General features: G+C 47.4%; 1 protein-coding gene across 8 annotated transcripts in view; it reads left to right on the plus strand.

Moving 5' to 3' along the window:
• Positions 1-23,346, plus strand: part of PROKR1 (prokineticin receptor 1) — a 40,990-nt gene that overhangs the window by 13,048 nt on the left and 4,596 nt on the right. For 2 of the 8 annotated variants that reach the window (XM_084766630.1, XM_084766632.1), the window contains exons 2-7: positions 4,712-4,808; positions 4,900-5,071; positions 9,408-9,485; positions 10,335-10,441; positions 18,041-18,130; positions 18,706-19,366. In XM_084766630.1, the coding sequence (XP_084622756.1) occupies positions 18,879-19,366 (488 nt within the window). In that variant the 5' untranslated portion in view covers positions 4,712-4,808; positions 4,900-5,071; positions 9,408-9,485; ... (1 more) ...; positions 18,041-18,130; positions 18,706-18,878. Of the gene's footprint in view, positions 1-4,711; positions 4,809-4,899; positions 5,072-9,407; positions 9,488-10,334; positions 10,442-16,982; positions 17,084-18,040; positions 18,131-18,705; positions 19,367-23,346 lie in introns of those variants that run through there. The other 6 variants (XM_084766631.1, XM_084766633.1, XM_084766634.1 and 3 more) reach the window with 6 other exon arrangements.

A 23,346-nucleotide genomic window follows, 5' to 3' on the forward strand; every position in this document is an offset into this window, starting at 1 on the left:
CTGGGGCCAACAAGTGCCAAGATTTACTGGAGGGGTGGGTTTGACATGACCTGGGGAGGAAAAGTCAGAAAGTGTAAGGACAGTGCATTACGTGGGAGGGCAATGGAGATCAGTGAAGTTCGGCCACGCAGCACGTTGTAGCTAGAGGTACGGCTCAAGGAAGCATTGAGAGACGCCTGCTTTATTTAATATTTGCAGGAGCATGTTCACATCTTTCTTCCATTCTCCCTCCCTTCCCTGTGTGGTTTTTTTTAACCTTCTTTCCATTTCTTTTCTCTGCCAACAGGGGCTGACCGTATTCCTAACCTGAGATTAGCACAGCAGCTGGCACGTGGAGGCACACACGTATCTCTTTGAGTGAGGAGGAAAACTGAGACCCAGAAAGATGAAATAGCATTTTCAAGGCCATGTGCGTATTTAGTGGTAGAAGCCAAAGCCAGATCTGTTTGCAGTTCGTTTCCTGCTTCTTTACCACACCAGGCACATGGAAATCAAAAGCAGATCCAACGAATTTTGTAATTAGCATGCGTGGTTTATTTCCTGTCACCGACTCTGAGCACAATCCAGACTCACACGGTCACCCACCCAGATAGGACCTGAGCTGAAGGCCCCTCACTCTCTCATTTGAGAACACTTGCTGATTCACCAAATTAAGACAAATGGTTTTGGGGTGACTGTGGGCCTCAAAGATGTATTGTTTTGTAAGGAACCGGAAGGTGTGCTAGAGAGAATGGAGGGGCTGAACCGTCGGCAGTGTCAGGGACACCCGGAGTTAGAGTGCAGCTCCTCATTAAAGCGGGATAAAAGATAAAAGAGGAAAATATTGTCAAAGCAAAAAAAAAAAGTAGCATATTTCGAGGCCAAAAAGCAGTCAGAACCAGAACCCAGGCCCACATATTGCATAGGTATGGAGAGAGTGGACATCTTTGTCTTGTTCCTGATTTTATTGGAAATTTGCTATATAGTGCCCTTTTATTATGCTGAGGACTGTCTCTAGTCTTTTGTAGAGAGATTTTATATTGGGGAGAGGTTTCTATTCACTCATTCTAGCTCCCAAATAAATGATACAGAGACTTATAAGAGTTATTAATAAGGTCTAAGCACCAAATAACCAGGCAGATATGCATTTATACGAACTGTCCATACTAGTCTGGTTGTTTTCCAGCCCTGTGCCCCAAGTTACTTGCCGTATTGGTCCCGCCTGGCCTGAGTCTGCTCCATCAGGTTAGGGTTTTTTTGTTGTTGTTTGGTTGGTTTTGTTTTTTTTTGTTTTGGTTTAGATAGGGTTTCTATGTGTAACAAGAGCCCTGGCTGTTCTGGACTCACTTTGTAGACCAGACTGAACCCACAGAGATCCACCTGCCCTGGCCTCCCGTGGGCTGGCATTAAAGGTGTATGTCACCATGCCTGGATCAGGTCAGTTATTACTCATCTTTTCTCTATCACTTGCTTCTTCCTTCTTTTCCCTTCCACGCCATGGTCCCTACCTGAGACCTCCTGTCTTCTCTCGCCCAGCTCTAGGCTGTCCAGCTTCGTTATTAACCAATGAGAGATGATTGGGGAGCAAAGTTTACACAATATTGATCAGTGTACATGACAATGCCCTCATCTGAACTGCGACCTGATCTGGCACTGTAATCAGATCCCAGGCCCAGAATTCAGCATCTGAATACACAGAGCACCAGACCAACCCCCAACAGTCTTTCCAGGACTTTTATCATGAAGATATGTTGGATTTTATAAACGGCCTTTTCTACCTCTGCTCATGTGATCATGTGGTTTTTGTCTTTCAGTCTGTTTATGTGGTGGATCACATTTATTGATTGATATATGCACCTCCGGGATGAGGTGAACTTGATCAGGGTGGATAATCTTTTTTATGTGCTCTTGAATTTGGTTTGCAAGTATTTTATTGAGAATGTTTGCATCTATGTTTATAAAGGACATTGGCCTATAGCTTTCTTTTTGTGTTGGGTCTTCATGTGGCTTTGGTATCATGGTAATAGTGGCTTCCTAAAAAGAATTAAGAAATGTTCCTTCAGCTTCTGTTTTGTAGAATAATTTGAGGAGTGTTGGTATTAATTCTTCTTTGAAAGTCTGGTAGAAACCAAGGACAATGCGTGCAGTAAACATTGAACCCCTACCCAGATCTAGCCAAGGGACAGGTCATTCTCTACAGATGAGTGAAGAGTGGGAACTGACTTTCACATGAACTCTGGTGCCCCATACTTGACCACGTTCCCTTGATGGGGAGGCCCAGTGGCACTCAGAGGAAGGATAGCAGGCTACCAAGAAGAGACGTTATACCCTATGATCATATAGAGGGGGAGGAGGTCCCCCTCAGTCATAGTCATAGGGGAAGGGAATAGGGTGAAAGTGAGAAGGAGGGAGGAATGGAAAGATAGAAGGGATGGGATAACAATTGAGATGAAATATGAATGAATTAATAAATAAATAAAATTTAAAAAGAATGTCTAGTAAAATTTTACACTGAATTCATATGTCATGAGCTTTTTTTGTTTTGTTTTGGATTTTTCTTTTTCTTTCTTTCTTTCTTTTTCTTTTCTTTCTTTCTTTCTTCTTCTTCTTCTTCTTCTTTTTTTTTTTTTTGTTGCAAGACATAAATTTTTTTTGACACAGGATTTCTCTGTGTAGCCCTGGTTGTACTGGAACTCATTCTGCAAACCAGGCTGGCCTTGAACTCAGAGACTCACCTGCCTCTGCCTTCCAAGTGCTGGGACTAAACGTGTGCCCCACTAATGCCTGGTATAGTTGCAAAACATTTGGTGACTGTTTCTATTTCACTAGTGGGTATCAGTATTTCTAAATCATTTAGTTCATGTTGATTTAACTTCGGTAGGCCATATATGTCAATAAATTAATCCATTTCTCTTAGGTTTTCCAGGTTGGTAGAATACAGGTTTTGAAATCACATTTTTATGAGTCTCTAAATTTCTTTGATATCTGTTGTAATACCTCTATTTTCATTTCTAATTTTATTGACATGGCTTATCTTTCTATGTCTTTTGTTAACTAGGCTAAAGGTTTGTCAATACTTTTTATTTTCTCAAAGAGTTAGCTCTTCATCTTATTGATCCTTTGTACTGTTTTCTTTTGATGTTGCTGTTTCTATTTCATTGATTTCAGGCCTGTGTTTAATTATTATAGCTAGAGCAATAAGACAGCTGCAAATAGTAAAGGAAGAAGCCCAGGTAGCTTTATAAATAGATGATATGATAATGTTGCACACACACACACACACACACACACACACACTTTTAAAAAAATGTCCAACATATTTACACACCAGGAAAATGCAAGTTAAGACTGCTTTGAGATTTCATCCTACTCTGGTCAGAATGGCCAAGATAAATAAAACAAGTGACAGCACTCCTGGCAAGGATCTGAGAAAGGGGGAGCAGTTGAGCACCTATTCATTGCCAGTAGCAGTGCAAACTGGTACAGCCACTATGGAAATCAGTGAGCAGGTTCCTTAAAAACCTGAAAAGTGATCTACCACAAGAGCCAACTGTATCACTCTTGGCCGTGTACCCAAAGGACTCTCTGTCTTACTGCGGAGATACTTGCTCATCCGTGTCTTGATCACTGTTCTACTCATAATAGCCAGAAATGAGAAACAGCCCAGATGTCCATCAGCTAATGAATGAATAATGAAAATGGGGACATGTCCACAATGAGACACTATTCATCTGTTAAGGAGAGCGAGATTTTCAGGTAAATGGATAGAGCTAGAAACAATCATCCTGAGTGGTACCCTTACCCCAAAAGACAAACATTGTACGTTTTCTCTTTTATGCAAATGCTAGCTTTTAAGCTTTAGTTTTGTGAGTTTTGATCCAAATAACCACCGATGTTAGGCAGCTGGCAGGGGACCGGGGAGGGGGGTGGGGAAGAAGGGGGGATCTTCCAAAGAAGGGGAGCTAGAATATAGTGTTATAAAGAGATAAAGGGGAAAATATAATAGGGGAATTAGGTGGGGGAAGGGAATGGAAATCTAATACTGTAGAAGTTTCCTAAATATATATAAATATGTGAAAGAAATTTAAATAGAGTCACTATGTAATGGTGGAGACAGACAATGCTCCAACTAGACCTCTATGCCACTGAGTAAACCCTACAGTGCCAGGGATAGGCTACATCTTGTTGAGTTATTGGCTAACGGGGGTCTCAGAGTCACCCTAATAGACTCTTGTCAAGGCTAGTGGTTGGTCTACAGCCTGATGATAAGTCCTTCTTAACTGAAGACACAACTTAAGTCACTGAACATGGAAAATTAGAGCAGATGCCAGCTGAGAAACTTCATATCTATTGTCTTATGTACATGGCACAAAACTTTGTATGCTACCAGAGAAGAAAAGTAATCACCAGTCCCACCCAGCTACCAACCTATGACCCCCTAAGCCAGTCATTCTCACCTGTGGGTTGCAATCCCTTCAGGGGTCAAACAACCCTTTCACAGGAGTCACCCGAGACCACCGGAAAACACTGATATTTACATTATGATCCATTACAGTGGCAAAACTACAGTTATGAAGTAGCAGCAAGAATAATCTTATGGTTGGGGGGGGGGGTCAGCACAGTATGAACGACTGTATTAAAGGATCACAGCATTAGGAAGGCCGAGAACCACTGTCCTAAACAGGAAATTGCCTGCAAGATATACTGATACAATCCTGGTACAATGTTACAGAAGTCACTAGCCACTGTTGGACTGAGTTTAAGGCCTGCTTCATGTTGGAACCCATACCTGACACTGCTAAAGTGGCCAAGAACCTGCCACTACAGAGGTAATGGGCCTAGAGGAAACCTGTTATTATTATTCTGCTAAAGGAACACAGAAATACAAGGATTCCTAATGACGCATTTCTAAACCCACAGACCACAGCATCGCTCAACCCTCATCAGAGAAGCTTCTTGCAGGAGATGGTAATTAACACAGAGACCCACACCTGGACAATGCAGAGTGGACGACATTGGGGCACCGTGAAACTCCTTCCCTCAGCCCAGGGATCTGTATGGAAGAGGAGCAGAAAGACTCTCAGAGCAAGAGGTGATGGGGCACCCCAAGGAAACAGCATCTTCAGATACAACAGGGCTAACACACAAATGAACTCACAGAGACTGTGACAGCATACACAGGACCAGACAGGGTCAAATGAGACAAAAACCCCCGCCGCTGAGAAGGGGGCACGGGCATATGTTTCCACCCCTAACGAAGTGGTCCTTTGCCATTCATACCCGTTGGGAAAGGGAAAATTGGTTTTCTTCAGGGGAGTGTCACAGGGTATGCTAACACTTCAGGGTAGGCACTATGCCCAGGAGTAGTTGGCCAACACAAAACATACTTCATGGGTTGTTTTGTTTGGTGTGTGTGTGTGTGTGTGTGTGTGTGTGTGTGTGTGTGTGTGTGTTTGTATTATTGGATTGTTTGGGGTTTTTTTTTTTTGAGATTATTTTTAGAGAGAGAAAAGACATGAAGTCCGGTGGGTAGGGAGGTGGGAAATATCTGGGAGGAGTTGAGGGAGGGGAAAGGATACCATCAAAATATATTGTGTAAAAACATCAAATAAAAAGTGTGACCCATATACTTTAGAAAGCAGTAATGCAAATGGCCAAGGCTCGCAGCATTTCTTCTGGGGCGCCGGAAGGAGGTCAACCGTGCCTCAGAAAGATGTGCAGAAAATTCAGGCCGACCTAGAACTGACAGCAATCTGAAAAGCCAAAATAGGCGCCTGAGATGGATGGCAGGCACCCCACTCACACCATTCCACCTTATCAGCTCCACAGTAAATCTAAACAGCACCCAAGGGGGTGGTAGGAGGGCACTTTCTCGGGGAGCAGAGATATCCACCCCCAGAGGGCGTCCTCCAGGAGGGGGCTGTTACTACACAGTGAAGCCACGTCCTCACCTCTGCTGGGGTAGGAATGACTTGCTTGGCTCCTTGGACCAGAAGAGGAGGAGGCGCCTACAGCGTGCACAGAGTAAATGGCTGCTGCAGGGCCCCCAGCGCTGACAGCACCACCCACCCGCTCCAGGATGGCTACAGCAGCAGGCACGTGAGGCACAACAGCTGCTGCTCCCTAAGCAGAAAAGCTTGAAGCTGTAGGGCGGATCAGGATGGGACAAACAGCTCACAGGATGATGTCCGGGATCACTTGAAGTCTGCTCAGGGCAGGCTGCCACACGCAACAAAGTCTTTGGGAAAGCCTCAGAAATCTGCTTAAGCTCTTGAAGCTGCGAATGAACTCGCACACTGCCAGTGGAAATTTGGGGGAAATGACGTAGAGTGGAAACCGCAAGACAACCTTCACCACGGGTGACGAGCACTGGCTGCTCTTGCAGAGGACTGGGGTTCAGTCTGCAGCATCTACACTGTGGATTACAGCATGTTCCAGGGGAGTCAGTGCCCTCTTCTGGCCTCCTTGGACACTGCATGCACATAGCGCCTGTAGAAGCGTGAAGGTAAACACTCATACGCATTAAAAAATTAAATTAATTCATTGCTGGGCGTGGTGGTGCACATCCTCAATCCCAGCGCTTGGGAGGCAGAGGCAGGTGGGTTTCCGTGAGCCGAAGCTCTGGCCCTGAGCGTCGACAGGCGATGTCATCAGTAGGATGTACGCTGGTGAAGAGGTCAGGAGCCAGGCACATCCACTCTGCAGTGTGGCCTGTCTTAGCAGCTTTGATCCTTTTCGAGCATTTGTTAATGAGCAGGACTTGTGCTTTTTGCCTGCTTTGTAGAGAGATTCAGCCTTTCGTGTCGATTATTTCTAGCCATTCCATTTTCCCACTATGCTTTAATTACTGGTTAATTAACATCGAAAAGTTCCATTGGGTCAAATCTGTTACACTTCTTTGTCTTTTGGTATTACTAAAAGAACTTCTATGTTATCATATCCTAGAATAAAAAAGCCATTAGAAGTCTTGTAAAATGAGTTTCTGGGGCTTTCCCATTTATATCTCTTCCCATTGCCCCTCCCCTCCCCCAACACACTTATTCATGCAGCTTGAAAATTGTATATCTATAAACCAGTTTGTAGTGTATTTGGCAACTGTGCAAAGGATTGATTACACACTTAAAAAAAGATTTATTTATTTATTTTATGTATGGGCTCTGTTTTCATGCACACCCAGAAGAGGGAATCAGATTCCATTACAGATGAGTCACTATATGGTTGCTGGGAATTGAACTCAGGACCTCGGCAAGAACAGCCAGTGCTCTTAACCGCTGAGCCATCTCTCCAGCCGATTACACATTTTAAGAAGCCCCCCTGAGCGTCCTTTGAGTTCATCTTCTCTGATGCATTCTCTCTGGACTTGTGTCGGTTTTCAGAGTTCTGACACTCCCAAGCGCTTTGAATGATGTCATCTTTCTGGCCTGATGCCCCTGGATATTTGGCTACTGTCAGGCAGACCAAGAACCAGGAGATGGGAAAGGCTGTGTGGAAGGCGCTGAACAGCCTGCATCTATCACAAAGCAGCCGAGGCAGCGCGTGGTGCGGACTGAAGGATCCGAGAAAGCTCAAGATGCCTCCAGATTAGATTGCTAATCTGGCTCTTAAATTAAGCTATTAATTCCCATTTTTATTTTTAGTTTACGTGTTATATGTTTGATTAACCAGTAGTTCTCAACCTTCCTAATGCTGCGATCATTTAATACAGTGCCTCATGTTGTAGTGACTCCCGATGATGAAAATTATTTTGTTGCTACGTAATTTTGCTGTTGTTATGAGTCAAAATATCTGATATGAGACTCTCAAAGGGCTTGTGACCCTCAGGTTGAGAACCACTGTATAAATAAAAAGTAGCTTATGTTTATTGGTAATTTTTTTCTTTTTTCTTTTTCTTTTTGCTTAGATAATCTCGCTGCGTCCCAGGCTGGTCTGGAACTCATTCTGTTGCCCAGGCTAGTCTCAAACTAGTGGCAATCCTCCTGCCTCAGAATCCTATTGGCTGGGATTACAAATCGGCACAACCATTTCTGGTTTCTTGCTGTTTTTCATGGCATTGTTTTGGTTTCGGTAAAGATAAGCATTTGTTCGTGTTGCTTTTGTTTTTTGAGGCAGGGTTTCTCAGTGTAGGCCTGGCTGTCTTGAAATTTGCTCTGTTGACTAGGCTGAACTCTAAACCAGAGATTTGCCTGCCTCTGCCTCCTGAGAGCTGGTATTAAAGGCATGTGCTACCACCAGCTGGCTTGAAGATAAACATTTTTATTATTTAATATTTTGCATTTTTTCAATTGCCTATTCGGATATTTGTCTATTTCCTTTATTATAATATAATAGCATTACATATCCTAAGGATCTTGCTCCCTTTTTGCAATATTTTCATAAATATTTTCTTTCTTTGACAGTTATTTTTTAGTTTTATTTATTTTTCTTTTTTTAATTAATTTATTCTTGTTTCATCTCAATGGTTATCCCATTCCTTGTATCCTCCCATTCCTCTCTCCCTCCCATTTTCCCCTTACTCCCCTCTCCTATGACTTTGACTGAGGGGGACCTCCTCCCCCTGTATATGCTCATACCCTTTGCCATTCTGAAATCAGTGTAGGTTTATTACTGTTCCTTATAGCTTTTATTTTATTTTATTTTATTTTTTTTGCCTTAAACTCTTTTATTCCCTCCCTGCTGCAGTTTGGAGTGCCACTTTCTCTAATTGTTGAAGCTCTTTTCATTGTCTTTGTTTGTTTGTTGTTTTTTTGAGACAGGGTTTCCCTGTGTAACCTTGGCCAGGCTGGACTCGGAACTCCAAAGATCCTCCTGCCTCTGCCTCCTGAGTGCAGGGCTTAAGCAGCTGCCCACATGTCCACTGCCTTTTTATTACTTTACTTATTTATGGAATTCAAGCCATCACACAAAGTACAGGAGTCCATCCAAACATCAGCGAATGTAGATAACAGGGAAAACGTGTGTAGTTTCTCTCCCTTGACCTCAGTGTCGGCAGCTTGCTTCTGCCCTCCAGACATTTCCCGCCATGGATGGAGGCTGTGTGTATCTCCCCTCCAAAAGGAATCGAATTGCAGTATGCCTCTATAGCCTTGAAGTCTTCCATTTAGTATTGTGTTGTGACTGCTTTCCAAGCCGATCACTGATTTATAGCACCGTGTCCTTTGTATTGCGATACACTGGGTGTTCAGAAAGGTGCACGTTCATCAGGGCACAGCTGGGTAAAGAGTTAAAAAAAAAAACCCAAAGATCTCATCTCAGCGGCTGCCATGCAGACATGGGGCACTCATGGCCCATGCCACGGAGGCCCCATAGCCACCCACCCACCCCTTTACTCTCTGCAAATGGAGCCGCTGTCTTTCGATCCATCCGGGTCTAACAGCTGCAGACTCACTTCACAGCCATGTGTTTTCACACGTCTGTGTTACTTGTTACAGGTTGCATTGTGCTCTCCCAGAAGATCTTCTGGAACCCCAAGACAAGGACCTGTGAGCATAAGCTTCTTTGGAAATCAGGTGTTTGCACATATAAGCAGTGAACGGGATGAGACACAGCTGCTCCAGCGTAGGGTTGGGAAGGATTTTACAGTAGATTTGAAGGAGAGTACAGCCAGAGGCATCTGGAGATGTCCAGAGCAGGAAGAGAAAGCAGTGGACTAAACATGGCCAGTAGACAACCAGGCCATGGGAGGGCGGGTTTCATGGGGTGGGGGGCAAGCAAGGAAGAGAAGAGAAGAGGAGCAAAGAGACTGAGAGAAAGGACCGGGGGCTGAAGAGAAGGGGCCAAGAGAACACATGGACAAAATGGCGGGGTTATATCCAAATCAGAAGCTGGGGAAGGGAGCAAAGGCCATGGGCTGGAGAGGTATGGGCAGCAGGGAGGCAGGGCGGGAGGAACCGAGAGAGGCCAGCATCCTCTTCAATGTGCTAACAGGCTCTGCAGTTAGTTAGCCAGCTGTCTTGATTTTCTTTGGGAATCTCACAACGAGGACGAGATGAATCCCTTAGAGTAGATGTGAGCCCCTGGGACCATTGTCAACAGAGAAGAGGTGTAAGGCGTCCGTCCGGGTGACAACAGAGGAGTGACCCAGATTGCAGGCCACAGAGTACCAGAGGAATGGTCGCCAAAAGAAAGAGCCAGAAAGGGCTCTGTCCCTGCATCAGGGGAGCACACCTGAGACCCCTGACTTGCTGTGGGACTCTAGCCTCCCAGAGCTAATACAGACTGAGTCACTGTTGTTTGTGACACTTCCTTATGGTAGCCCTAACTGCAGTAACCTGATGTTGAATGATACTGCTTTTCTCCCTATCACCTTCTCCTTTATAGGGTTACATAGGAATATTTACTTTTTTTTTCCCCCTCAGGAGAAAGTATTAGTGTGAACTATCTACGTACAAGCAGTGGGTGTGAGCCACCAAGTCCCACCTCTGAGTCCTACAGACTAGGTGCAAGTGTCACGGCTGCCACTCTGGTGAGTTCTACCCAATTCCCCAGCCCGTGGGGACACAGTGGCCTCCATCCACGTAGCGCAGAAAATCAGCCCTTTGCTTCTGGGGTGTGTATTTTAGGACTGAAATTGGCTTCTCTTACCTTCTATCCACTCTACCTGTCAGCACATATTCCTGAAAGACATTTGGGGTGCTGTCCATGCTACTCCCCCTAAGGCCTTAGACATCAGAGGAAAGGACCTGTCTTACAGCTTTAGGGGCTGCAGATCTCTCACAGGAGAGAACTTTCCTCTTGCACTTCAGGCCCCAAAGCAACATCTTTCCACCAAGGGCCGAAGCAGGAGCCGGGGCTCCACCCTGGCCATTGTCTTTTCCTAGCGGCTGCTCCATGCAAAAAATTATGCCACGACGTTGACAGCCATGGGACTTCAGCCTCCATGCCGAGTTCAGCAGCCAAGGCCCTGGTGTTCAAGCTCATGGCCTCCCCCACCGTCACTTAAACAGCTGTAATATTCTGATATTAACAAGACAGATTTCTTTCTGTTGCAATTCCTTTTTTTTTTTTTTAAATTAATTCTTGTTCGTTATTTTCCATTTATACTTCCAAATACAGGTAGGAATAGTTTCACCATTTCTATAAGAGTCCCATTAAGACTTTTTTGGGGGGTGATATTAAAGGAGTGAGGTTAGTAAAAGCATTACTATCCTTTGCTTGTCTGGGTTTTTGTTCGAGGGCATGCTCCTGCATCTGTCTGCGTGTCGTTTCACACACACACACACACGCGCGCGCGCGCGCGCACACACACACACACACACACACACACACACACACACACACACCCAGGCAAGGTTCAGGGAGTGGAGGAAGAGGGGGGGGGCATGCGGCCAAAGAACCTGCTGAGTGGGCTTTGGGAGGCACTCAAGCCTCGCTGGCTCGCTGGCTCTGGCTCACTTTCCCCGAGAGGTAATTGGCCCGGGAGGCAGATGAGACGTGAGCCAGCTCTGGAGGAGGGTATGCTGAACGCGAATCTGATGACAGCAGCAAAGGAGCTGATTTAGTACATTTACCAGACAGGAGGAACTTAGGCCGGGCCCTGGAGCCAGGGACAGTGGACAGAAGGGCAAACAGAGCAGGTGGAGAGAGAGCTGGGCAGACGGGAGAGAGCCGTCACGGGCCAGCACCAGAGAGGGCCTTGCTAATGAGGCATGAACCAGTTCACAGGAGAAATACTGTTAACAGCTCATGAGGCTGGAGAGATGGCTCAGAGGTTGAGAGCACTGTCCGCTCTTCCAGAGGTCCTGAGTTCAACTCCCAGCAGCCACGTGGTGGCTCACAACCATCTGTAATGAGATCTGGTGCCCTCTTCTGGCGTGCAGGCGTTACATGCATACAGAACAATGTATAGATAATAAATAAATCTTAAAACAAAGAAACACAAAACACAAAACAACTCATCAGAACAGTTTGCTGTCTTAAGTGCCTGATATGGTACATTAAATACATTGCTGATGTGCAACCATCGTCACTACTCATTTTCAGGACCCTATCAAACAGAACAAGCCGCTCAACCATAACATCCGGTCTCTTCTCCACTCCACTTTCTGCCTGCCCTTGTCTGCTCTTCCTCACCCATGTGGAACGGTATAGTGTGTGTGAGGCTTTGTGACCAAAGTATTTCACACAGTGATGTTTTCAAGACTTACCATGTGATAGCATATGGTGGCAATTTGCTCCCTCCTCTCCCTATCTAAAGAGTATGGAAAATTGCAGGATACAGTGGCACGCATCTTCAGTCCTAGCACTCAGGAGGCAGAGGCAGATGGGGTCTCTGGGAGTTTGAAAGCAGTCTGAACTACACATGGAGTTTCAGGCCAGACATTAGGCAAGGCTACATAGTGAGACACTGTGTCAAGAAAGGAGGGTGGTAGGGGGCTGGAGAGGTAGGTAATTCAGCAGTTAAGAGCACTGGCTGCTCTTGCAGAGGACCTGGGTTCAATTCCCAGCACCCACATTAGGCAATTCACAGCCATCTACACTTCTGGGCTCTAGAGGCACCTGCATGCACAAAGTGCACAGCGTATGCACATGTGCGCGCACGCATGCACATACACATAGATAAATAGATATTTTAAAATATGGGAATACAAAAAGTAAAAAAGAGTGAAAAAAAAAAACCAAGGTCTGGTGGTACACACATTTAATCCTAGCTCTCGGGAGGCAGAGGCAGGCAGATCTCTGAATTCAAGGCCAGCCTGGTTTACAGAGCTAGTTCCAGGACAGCCAGGGCTACACAAAGAACCCTGTCTTGAAAAACAAAAAACAAAACAAAACAACAACACCCTCCCCAAATCTCAGGTTGTGGGAACACATACATTTACTATTACAATAATTTTAAGTTAGCCAGGCAGGAATACTAAGCAATCCTTGCTGTTTAACCCCCGTTTACCAGCACCCATCTCACGCCTCTTTGGAGCTCTTTTCATTTTATGAAATTAAAATTCTGAACCCATTAAGCAACAACACCCTAGGTTAGTCAGCTTTCTGTCACTGTGACAAATGGCTGGGAAATTTCACTTGAAAAAAGGAAAATTTGTCATGGCTCACCACTTCACAAGCCTCAGCCAGAGGCCAACTGACTCCTCTGTTTTGGGGTGTGTGGTGAGGGCAGACCGTCATGACCGGGAGCACTTGTGGTTATGGGATCTGCTCATTAGTGACAGTCACAAAGCGAAGAGGCGTGAGATCCCAAAATCTACCTCAAGCACACCCAATAACCTAACTTCCTATAAATAGGCCACACCTCTTAAAGAGTACACCTTGGTTCCCTAGCAACACAGACTGCTGCCAGGCCTTTTCCAGACTTTTTTTGGGGGAGGGGGGTGGCGGCAGGCATTTAATTTCTAGTCATAATGTACTCTGACTCCCCCACTTCTCCAAGCTTCTGTCTCTACCTTTCTACCTCTCCCTCTGTGAGTCTGACCTCTCTTTGGTGGCTCAGGTCAGTGGGATCCTGCAGTGCTGAACTGTGGGGGCCTGCCTTATTTCACTTAGTGTAGTGTGCTAGTGGATAGAAACTCTACCTGTTTTAGGCATAAGTTAGACACTCTCTCCTTTTCAAGGCTGAATGTGACTCCGTTATGCATCTCTGTGAGTCCTTCTATACCACATTTTGTTCTTTGGTTTCCCACTCACAGGCACTTGGACTGAAAACTGGCACTAAGAAATGGCAGCTGTTGCTACTGGAGCCTCTGTTTTGTGGGCACACAACTGGTTTGGGAGAAGAATTTGGGAGAAGGTCTAGGATGCTGTGAAGAGAGCTTACTGCCATGTTTTGGGTGTGTGTGTGTGTGTGCAAGATTGGAACCCAGTCTGGACAGTGGAGGCCTGGATTGTGGAGTCTCTGCGGAACACAGAAGGGCACTCTGAGGAGCTGGCCTATAGGCTGCCTGTGTTATGCTCTGTCTGTACCCTGGGGACTTGAGTGAGGCTTAACTCAAAAGCAATGAGCTAATTTCTTTGGCAACATAAATTTGAAGACGGCATAGCATTTGGGCTGTGGCCTGGTTACTGCTAACGTCTCTTTCTCAGAACTATAGTGAGAGGAAATGAGTTTCAAGAAAGGAGATTGATGCTACAGACAAGGAGGCTGCTGCTGCTGAATTACCTGCAATGGTAAAGGAGATTAGACAGTCCATGCTCTATGCTTAAACAATAGGAAAGGTGGCTCAAGGACAAGGCCCCACCAACCGAGGCCTCAAACTTGAGAAGATGCTAATGCATTTGAAAGAAGAGAGCCTAAACTGGAAAGGCCACCAAAGATTCCCTGTTTAGAAACAACCACCAGTGCTTTTCCAAGACTGTCAGCTAATACGATCCGACTGCGCTGTCGTTGTCACAGCTATAACAAGACAGTCTGCTACATTTGGAACCAGCAGCAGAGCCTGGCTATGCCATCCATTTGGTGCTGGTTTTACAGGTATGCAAAAATAAAACAACTACAGGGCCCCCAAAGCCTCAGAAACCACCGAGATGCAGGGACCAGGAGACATCACTGAGAAAAGCTTTGGGCTGGAGTGGAGCTGGATAGACCCAGGGAGGCTACACATACTGCACGTGGCAGAAATGGGGAAGCAGGGACACTGAGTGTCAACTTGACTAACAGCTGGAGTGAACTAAAAACCAAAGTTCCAGGGAACACGTGTTCGGGACTTTTAGTTAAGAGGGTCACTTGAGGTCAGGAGACCCACCCTATCTATACAAAAGGAAAGGAAGTAGGAGGGTTTTCCTCTTTGCCTGTTTGCCCTCCCTCCAGTTTCCCTGGCATTAGAGCCTGCTTCTTCCGGATTCTGGCTTACACTGGAAACCAGCTGAGACATGCAGCCCCGTGGTCTGCACAAGTGCTGGATTCTTGGACCATCAGTTCATAGGCGGCCATCGTTGGCCTAGCGGGACCACAGGCTGTGAGCCTCTCTAATAGAACTCACATATATACACCGTATACATACATGTGTGTATATGGAAAGAGAGAGTTGCTCTGTTCCTCTAGAGAAATACACGTTGTTGTACCGGAAGTGGGTAGGTCTTCCCACCTCACTCGATCTGGGTCTTCCTAGCTCAAATGATCCAATTAACAAAAAAAGTCCCTCGTGTGTGTGTGTGTGTGTGTGTGTGTGTGTGTGTATCTGTGTGTCTGTGTGTGTGTGTGTAGAGACTTGAGCTTTTCGTTAATTCTAGATGTAGTCAAGTTGACAACCGAGAACAGCCATCGCAGTTGCCTGTGCCCATTGGTAGCCACGTGGTGACACCACAAGTCACCAGATGCCAGATATGGGTCTGCAAAGTTTGATGTTTGCTCTGCTGAGTTTCAGTCTTGCCGTATCCGGTATCTCTTTACTGCCGTCCTATGGATGCGTCTATGCCACTGTAAAGTAGGAATACATAGCTTCAAAAGCAAAACCGGGGGCTCACAAGAAAGGGACTGATGGGGGACTTACAAGAGACTTGCACAATGTTGGGCCTGTTAAAGACTTAGAAGACTTCTGATGTTGGAGTGAATGCACTTTGTTTTATGAGGTGGCCGTGAACCTTTGGGAACCAAGCATGGAGTATAGCAGTAAGTTTAAAGTGATATATTTGGGTATCAAGTTGACAAGGGGTGGCCTTCCGTTGGTTACTCTTGATTATTATCCTGGTAGAATGATCTAAGAGACAAAACTCTGGGCATGCCCTTGAGCATATTTTCCAGAAAGGTTTAACGGAGGAGGGAAGACCAATCCTGAATATAAGTATCACCACTCCATAGGCTGAGGACTCACGCTCAGAGAAAAGTAGTAGGGCACCAGTGTTTATCTTCTGCTCCCTAACTGCAGATGCAATTCACCTGGTCGCCTCACACTCCTGCTGCCACACCTTGCCTGCGGTGATGGACTGCCTCCCTTCTTTAAGCCCTGAGCCAAACTAACCCTTACTTTGTCAGTCTGGCTTTTACTCAATGTTGGCCACGGTAAGGAGGAAAATAATTAATGCAGGTGGCTTCAGTGTACCACTCACTGCTGTGAACAGGGTATGTAAACATCTCTTTGAGACCCTGTATTGATATGATTTTAAGGTAATACCTAGGAGCAGAAACACTGGATACTAAGGAAAGTCTATACTTTTTTGAGGAAGCATCCTACTGTTTCCCACAACTGCCACACTGTTTTACACCTACAGCAGTGCAGGCGACCTGTTACAGTTCACTCATGTTGAAGGCTTAGTAGTATTCAAAGATATGCACACACTCCATTGTTTTTCCCCGTATCAGTTGATTGGCATTTGGGTTGTTTTTCCTCTTTGATAACAGTGAACAGTGCAGCTGTGGATATCGATGCACACATACCTAAATTCCTGTTTTTGTTTTGTTTTGTTTTTTCGATCGTGTATTTTAGATGGGATTGCTGGCTGTGCGGCAATTCATATTTAACATTTGGAGACCTGGTCATGCTGAACAGACGTGGGTGTGGAGGCTTCCTCCCTGCATGGACTCTCCAGAAAGCCCTCAGAGCCTATGTATGACAGAGGGCAGGCAGCTGACAATGCTCTCAGATGAGGCCAGCAGAGATTAGCCTGGGGTGAGGTCTGAGCGTTCCAGGCAGGGAGAGTAGCAGGGGAAGAGATTCTCTGTCCTTTGAAGGCGCCAGCCTCCCGTGACCAGTCCGCCCACTTGGGCTGCAATAGGAAAGACAGGTGAAAGAGGTGACCGGTGCTCAAGGCAGGCGTGCAGGGTTGCCAGAGTTGGCGTTCAGGAGCCACACGGAGCCACCCACTTCTGCATCCAGACACCTCAGCAGGCTTAACTCCAGCCGACTCGGGGGTTCATCTTGGAGCTCAGGGGGTCCCCAGGGTGGGAGATAGTGACTGAGAGGTGGGAACAGAGCAGACATGAAGGTGAGCACGCGTTGGGGGACAACCGGTGTAGGAGGGAGATCACCGACTATGGGCGGGAACATCGGGGCAGGGCGGGGACAGCGTGCTGTGGGCGGGGCTGGCTGGCCTTAGCCTCTGCACCGTTCGTTCGCCGTGGTAGCAGGAGCCCAGCTGCCACTCAAGCAGGGACAGACTGAGGGGCTTCTTTCCTTTGCTGCAGAGCTCCGGAGGAGCATCTGGTCCTCGCTCCGGTCCACAGGTACCAACAGCCCCGGAGCCGCTCAGAGAACCACGCGTAGAGGGTGGACGGAGCCTAGATTGCCTCTCTCTTACAGCCTTAGGTGAATGAAGCAGGAGAGGTTCCCTCGGAACTGCAGCCCCCGCAGCAGAGGACAGTGGGTAGTGGGGCTGCTCCCCAGAGCCGAGGACAGTTCCAGGAAAGACCAGGGCACAAGTCCTCCCTTTAGGCGATTCTGGACCCTTTCTTTAAATCCTGACTTTGAGCAGGGCTGGCAGCATGCTTATAGGGGTTCCCCTCAAAAGGGATATGCCTGGGCTCCCGGAAGGGTCCGCTGGCCTCTCGGCTCTGGGTTCTGCCTCTTACCTAATAGTAGGAGCAGAGCTGGGGGGCTGAGCTGTCTAGGACATAAGGGCAAAACCCACTGAAGAGCTGTGAGAGGGAGCAGGTGGGACAAGCCTCCTGGGGTGCAGGGGGACTTCAGCCTTGTCTTCTTACACCTGGGCAGCAGCAGGCTTCCTGGGGGAATCTTGGGGGGCAACTTACTTTCTCCCTTTTCCAAGATCTCAGGATTGGCAATCTTGTTCCCTTCTGACATTTGGGGTGCTTTCCACATCCCAGGCCTCCCCCATATCCAGTTCCCTGATCTGATGTCTTCACATCTTGGGAGAGGTGTAAGGGAAAAGCCAGGAGGGAGATTCACTACTGACAGACCGACCCTCCTCTCCTCCTGGCCTGCTCTGTAGGATGCTGGTCTCTGGTCCAGGATGCCCTCTTTTCCTTGCAGCTGGCCGAGGGGCCTGAGCACTGACTCGTGTGCTTCTGGGCCCTAACGCTGCCTTTCCAACAGCTCTAATCTTTACAGACAGTATTGATCTGCCCGGAGGATGTTAAAACTCTGCGTGTTTAAGCTATTAACCTGAGGACACACCACTCACCGTGGGATTTTGCTCTCGGGTCTCCTTTCTAACCCTCTAGGTTAAGTGACGGCCTGTGACGAGCCTCGGTACACACTGTGCCAAACTTAAAGGAGTCACAGCAGAATCTGACAGGGCCACAGGAAGCTCGGTGAGGAGAAGTGGCAGCCGGAGGCCTCTGTGTTCCATTCTGTGTGTGTGTGTGGTGGTGGTGGTGGTGGTGTGTGTGTGGTGAGTTCCGTGTTCAGGGCTCTCTGAGTTTGCAGTTGTGTTTTGCTGAAGCCCATGAGATGGCATCTCTTTCCAGATGTGGGAATCAGTTATTGCTACCGCTGAATGGGGCCGCTCCACAAGGACAAAGTTCAAGCTGTCAGTCAGGGGTTGGGGTTGGAGGCAGGCTTTCTCTCTGCTCCACCTTCTTCTCATCCTCCCAGCTTTGGGCTTTGAGGAAGAGCATAGCTTTCTGGTCTCCACTGGGGTGGAAATAAATGGAGTTGGAGCCTCTCTTCACAGACTCCCCCCTCCCCCCTCCCCACGCTTCCCCCAACTGAGTGGATATGTGGTTTCCATTCTCTTGTGCCCTCTCACTGGCCCCTTCCTTTCACTCCATTATCTGCGTGTACTACGAGCAGGTGGCTAATGGGTCCACATAGGTTTTCAGGATGATTTTTAACTCATCCAGGTTCACTCCCAACATGTAGCCAACTGAGTGTATATCTTTCAAAGGTTGAAAATGGAACTTGGATACTGTGCCCCTTGGATGCTGGCTGGGAAGGTTTGATTCACTAAGGAAGAGCCTCGTGCCTGCAGAAAGAGAGAGAGAGAGAGAGAGAGCCGTCAACCTTCCAGACACTTCTCCGGGACAGCGCCCAGCGGTGTTCACGGCCCCCCCTGCCTAGATGGAGACCACTGTGGGGGCTCTGGGTGAGAATGCCACCACAGACACGTTCACCAACTTCCTCTCTGCACTCGATGCCAGCGGAGCCCAAACTGCTCCCTTTCCGTACACTTTCAGCTACGGTGACTACGACATGCCCTTGGATGAAGAAGAGGATGTGACCAATTCTCGGACTTTCTTCGCTGCCAAGATTGTCATCGGCATGGCTCTGGTGGGCATCATGCTGGTGTGTGGCATCGGCAACTTCATCTTCATCACTGCCCTGGCCCGCCACAAGAAACTTCGCAACCTCACCAACCTGCTTATTGCCAACCTGGCCGTCTCGGACTTCCTAGTGGCCATTGTGTGCTGCCCCTTTGAGATGGATTACTACGTGGTGCGCCAGCTCTCCTGGGAGCACGGCCACGTCCTTTGTGCCTCCGTCAACTACCTGCGCACCGTCTCCCTCTACGTCTCCACGAATGCCCTGCTGGCCATCGCCATTGACAGGTGGGTACCACAGAGAAGCACAGAAGGAAGTGGGGGTGTTGGCTTTGAGCCTTCCTTTCCAATAGCTGCGTGCTGACGATGTGTGTCTGGAGTCCCCATGAATGTGACCTACGAGGGACTCAAAAGCCCCCATAAAGATAGACTGAACATCTAGCTTTAGTCAGGGCTGGTGGCAGCTGAAGCCTGGAGTCGGGCAATAGGGAAGCCTTTGATCAGTGTCTGTGGATGTTCTCCTTGGATGTGCCTGGTCACGCGGCTTACACAGGTAGGAGGGAGCGCTGAGAAGCGAGGTTAAGTTATACGGAGTTACTTCTTGCAGAACCGTGAAAATCTGGACTTTCTCTAAAAACTATGATCTCGCAGCACTAAGTGTTTTTTTTTTTAACATAAGATTGAGGAAGTTGGTTTGGATGAAAAGATGGGGGTCGGGGGTGGCAAGCGAAAGAGAGCGTGTGGTTTCAGTGTCGCCTTAGCTCCCACCCGCCTCACTTCACACTCACCAGGCTACAATTACAAGACCTTCTCTAGTGATGGGGAGTGAGACTGGTAGAAGTTACCTCTGCATGCCTTTCTTTTTTAAATTAATTATGTCATTTATTTACTTCATACCCCGATCACAGTCTCCCCTCTCTTGTTTCCTCCCAGCCCTCCAGCCCCTCCCCCACTCCTCCTTCATTTCTCATCAGAGAGGAGGAACCCTCCCCCCCCCCCCCGCCACCCCCAGACATCAGCCAGCCCTGGCATATCAAGTAGATGATCCTCTTGGTATAAAGTTGTATTAATGAACCGGGGTCACCATGATTTTAGGGAGTCTGTTGCAAGCTTCTTTGTGCTTTTTTTTTTTTTTGACTCTAAGCACAAGGCACCTTGTTATGGTCTGTGGACAGCTTCCCTGAGGGACTAATCAGGCTTCCGTGGTACCTTGACATCTCTTTATCCAGAGAGCCTAACCACAGGCTCTCCTTGTTCCATGGCCTGAGGGCCCTGGGGTGTTTGACCCATGCTTGAAGTCTGAGCAATGGAGCAAGTTTGCTAGCAATACAGCTGGGGGCAGGAGGGCCCGTGAAAGGTCAGCTTCTAAGGAAATGGGACACGAAAGAGCCTGGCTTTAAGATCTGGGGTGGGGGCAGGGGGAGCAGATCCCCTGCTTCCTTTCCCCAGAGAAGGATGTCAGAGAGTCAGAAGCTGACGGGGAGCTCAGTCTGTCACCCATTAAGAGGTATGTTGAGGCCCTCAATACAAAGGCACTGACCCTAGGGCATTTGCCCACTTAGTCAAGGAATCCAAATAAACCTAGCAGAGGATCCAGTCAGCCAAGACAGCTGTATCCCGAGTGACTTTCAGAGCTGCCTGGGGCAGACACCTGCAGCTCTGTCTTCTCTGGAAATGGGACCGCTGCTTTGCCCCTTAGCACAGTCACAGGATAAAACACGTGGGGTCATCTCCTGGGCTTTCACGGTCATGACACAGCAATACCCAGGAAATGCTCTTTGCTACCAGAAGTAGGATAGATGGGAACACGCATGAGATCCATTCAACAGCGAGGAGGCTTGCAACTGCGGGAGAAAGATGCCAGGATAAATTGAGGCGTACTGAGGTGCTATCAACAGGGATGTCAATCACCCACAATATGGGACTAATATCCTCAATACAGTTCAAGTACATATTCTATTCCCACCAGTCTCAGCTGCCTTCATACGTGGCGTACACCTCTGCGCAGTGCAAACTAGACGCATGAATCAAGTCACGCTTTGCCCTGGGGACAACTGCTGATGCTTAGAGTGGGATTCTGACTGAATTTGCACACAGATGTGGGAGAAAAGCCCCAGGTGCCGGCCCAGGCCTCCTCAGTCTTAGGTGACTAACTGCCCAGCACTGTTGGTTTTTGTTGCTTAAACTGATATTTGCCCCCACGTGGTTTTTACTTCACCGTGTTGTTAGCATCTACTTTCAGTTTTGTAGCTTAGGAGTCAGTAATGTTTGCCTTGTGCGCCGTTCGAAACACAATGACTTTTCAGGTTTGATTTTTCTTAGTTTGGAGCAACTAATATTTTTACCCAACGTATAGCAAATAGACACCTCGTTGCTAAAGCATCTTTATCTGATGAAATTTCTGTAGGAGTTTTTAGCGTGTGCTTGATGGGAACCAGATATCTGCCCTCCTGCTGCCTCAGGGCTTGAGGACAGCGAGGGGATCTCACATGCTGGGATGAAGAGAGAACACAACCATATTTGCATTACGAGGTGTTTCCTTTCTCGATCTTGGTACTTTGAGACTGGGTCTCACTGTAGAGTTTAGGATGGCTTTGAACTCACAACCCTTCTGCCTCATGCATCCAAATGCTTGGGTCACAGGTGTGCGCTGCCATGCTTGGATAGAACAACGTGAGGTCAGAACAAGCACCGAATAAGGAGTGGATATCGCGGATATTAAGTTAACATCAAAAGGTCATAAGTGACAACAAAACCGAATAAACCAATGCTTCCAGTAAGCCAAGAGCTGTTTTTATGATGTGCAAATCATACTGGAAGGCTAAGAAAGGGGCTCTGAAGTGTTGCCTCACAGAACAGTTTGTCTTCGACCAGCATGGATGCAGTGTTTTCTGTTTTTGCTATCACTGTCCTCCTAAGCATCAAGGCTGGGAAGTCTCTCGTCCTGGCCAGTGTCTCCATTCTAGAACATTTGATCTGTTGTCCTGGTCACACTTGTCGCTGCAAAGGTTCACTTGGCTGTGTAGTCCCAGCCTCCTCTACTCTGGGCCTTCTGATGTCGGTGTCTCCTGGGTCTGCCCAGCTGCTCTGGTCAGATCCATCCTAGGTTTTTATTCACTCCTGCACACATGCATGGGTACATTTATGTTGAATGACTGCTCAATATCGGGTGCTATTCCAGAGGCTGGGGATATGGGGGTAAACAGAATAAAACATCTGGCCCCTGACGAAGCTGTGTCAAAGGGATGAAGAGAGTTCTCTGTCAGGCAAGGAACCATGGAAGGTAATTTCAGAAGTTAGAAATACAAAACAGAACAAAACCAAGAAACACAGCAGAAGAAACACTAAGAATGCCTGGGTAGGGGAGCCAGTCTAGACAAGCCAAGGGAGGTCATTTGGGTGGCCCAAGAGGGATGGCAAAGGTTCATTTTGTCAGGACTGAGAGAAAGTGTCACGGCTAAAGGGACTTGTGAGCACAAAAGCCTTGAGGCAGGAACAGACCTGATGTGTTCCAGGAACTGAGAGAAGGCTTTGTGGCTTCAGGGAGGTAAGCGGGCTGCAAACGAACGGGTCTTCTTTTTGAGCATAACTTTGATTTCTTCTTGAAATAACTGATACACATTCCAAACCTTGCGAGCTGAGGACAGAAGTGAAATGTCTTGTCGAAAGCAGCACACCTAGCCGGAACTGCACCTTTCTGCAAAGTTCAGCTCTACTAACTGTCCTACTGCGTTTCTGGCCTTCTGTTGCTCACCTCTCCGCTGCATGCTGGGATCAGGCTAAGTAAACAAAGATGCGCTTCCCCCAAAGTGATAGTGGCCTTTTTGACAATGAAAGTTTCAATTCGCCCAATACCAAAACCATCAACAGGGTAATGTTTTATTAGAGTTATTAAAACTGGATGCCCCAAACTCACAGACGACAAAAGTGAGAAAAGACATAGACGAGACCTCCCAAGGCAAGGAACTAATAACGGCAAAATGGTTAAATGAAAAACAAGGGTCGCGTTCACAATGAACTTTGGAGAAGGGCAGTGTAGCGGGCAAAGGAGGCGGCGTGGAGGAGGTAGACTTTAATGCGACCACCAACAAACGAGAGGAAAGGCCTTCAAAGAGCCCAGGCCAGTGTGTGATGGAGCCAGGAAGTGAGGATGCTGCCACTGACTGCAGAACCTTGGGGTAGCATGTGAACCAAGGGCTGGATCTTCAGAACAGTGTTCCAAAAGAGATGGGGTCACATTCCAGAAGATATACAAATTTACCAGAGGA

The sequence above is a fragment of the Acomys minous genome (assembly GCF_964271855.1).
Source record: "Acomys minous genome assembly, chromosome: 17".
In the NCBI taxonomy this organism is placed as follows: domain Eukaryota; kingdom Metazoa; phylum Chordata; class Mammalia; order Rodentia; family Muridae; genus Acomys; species Acomys minous.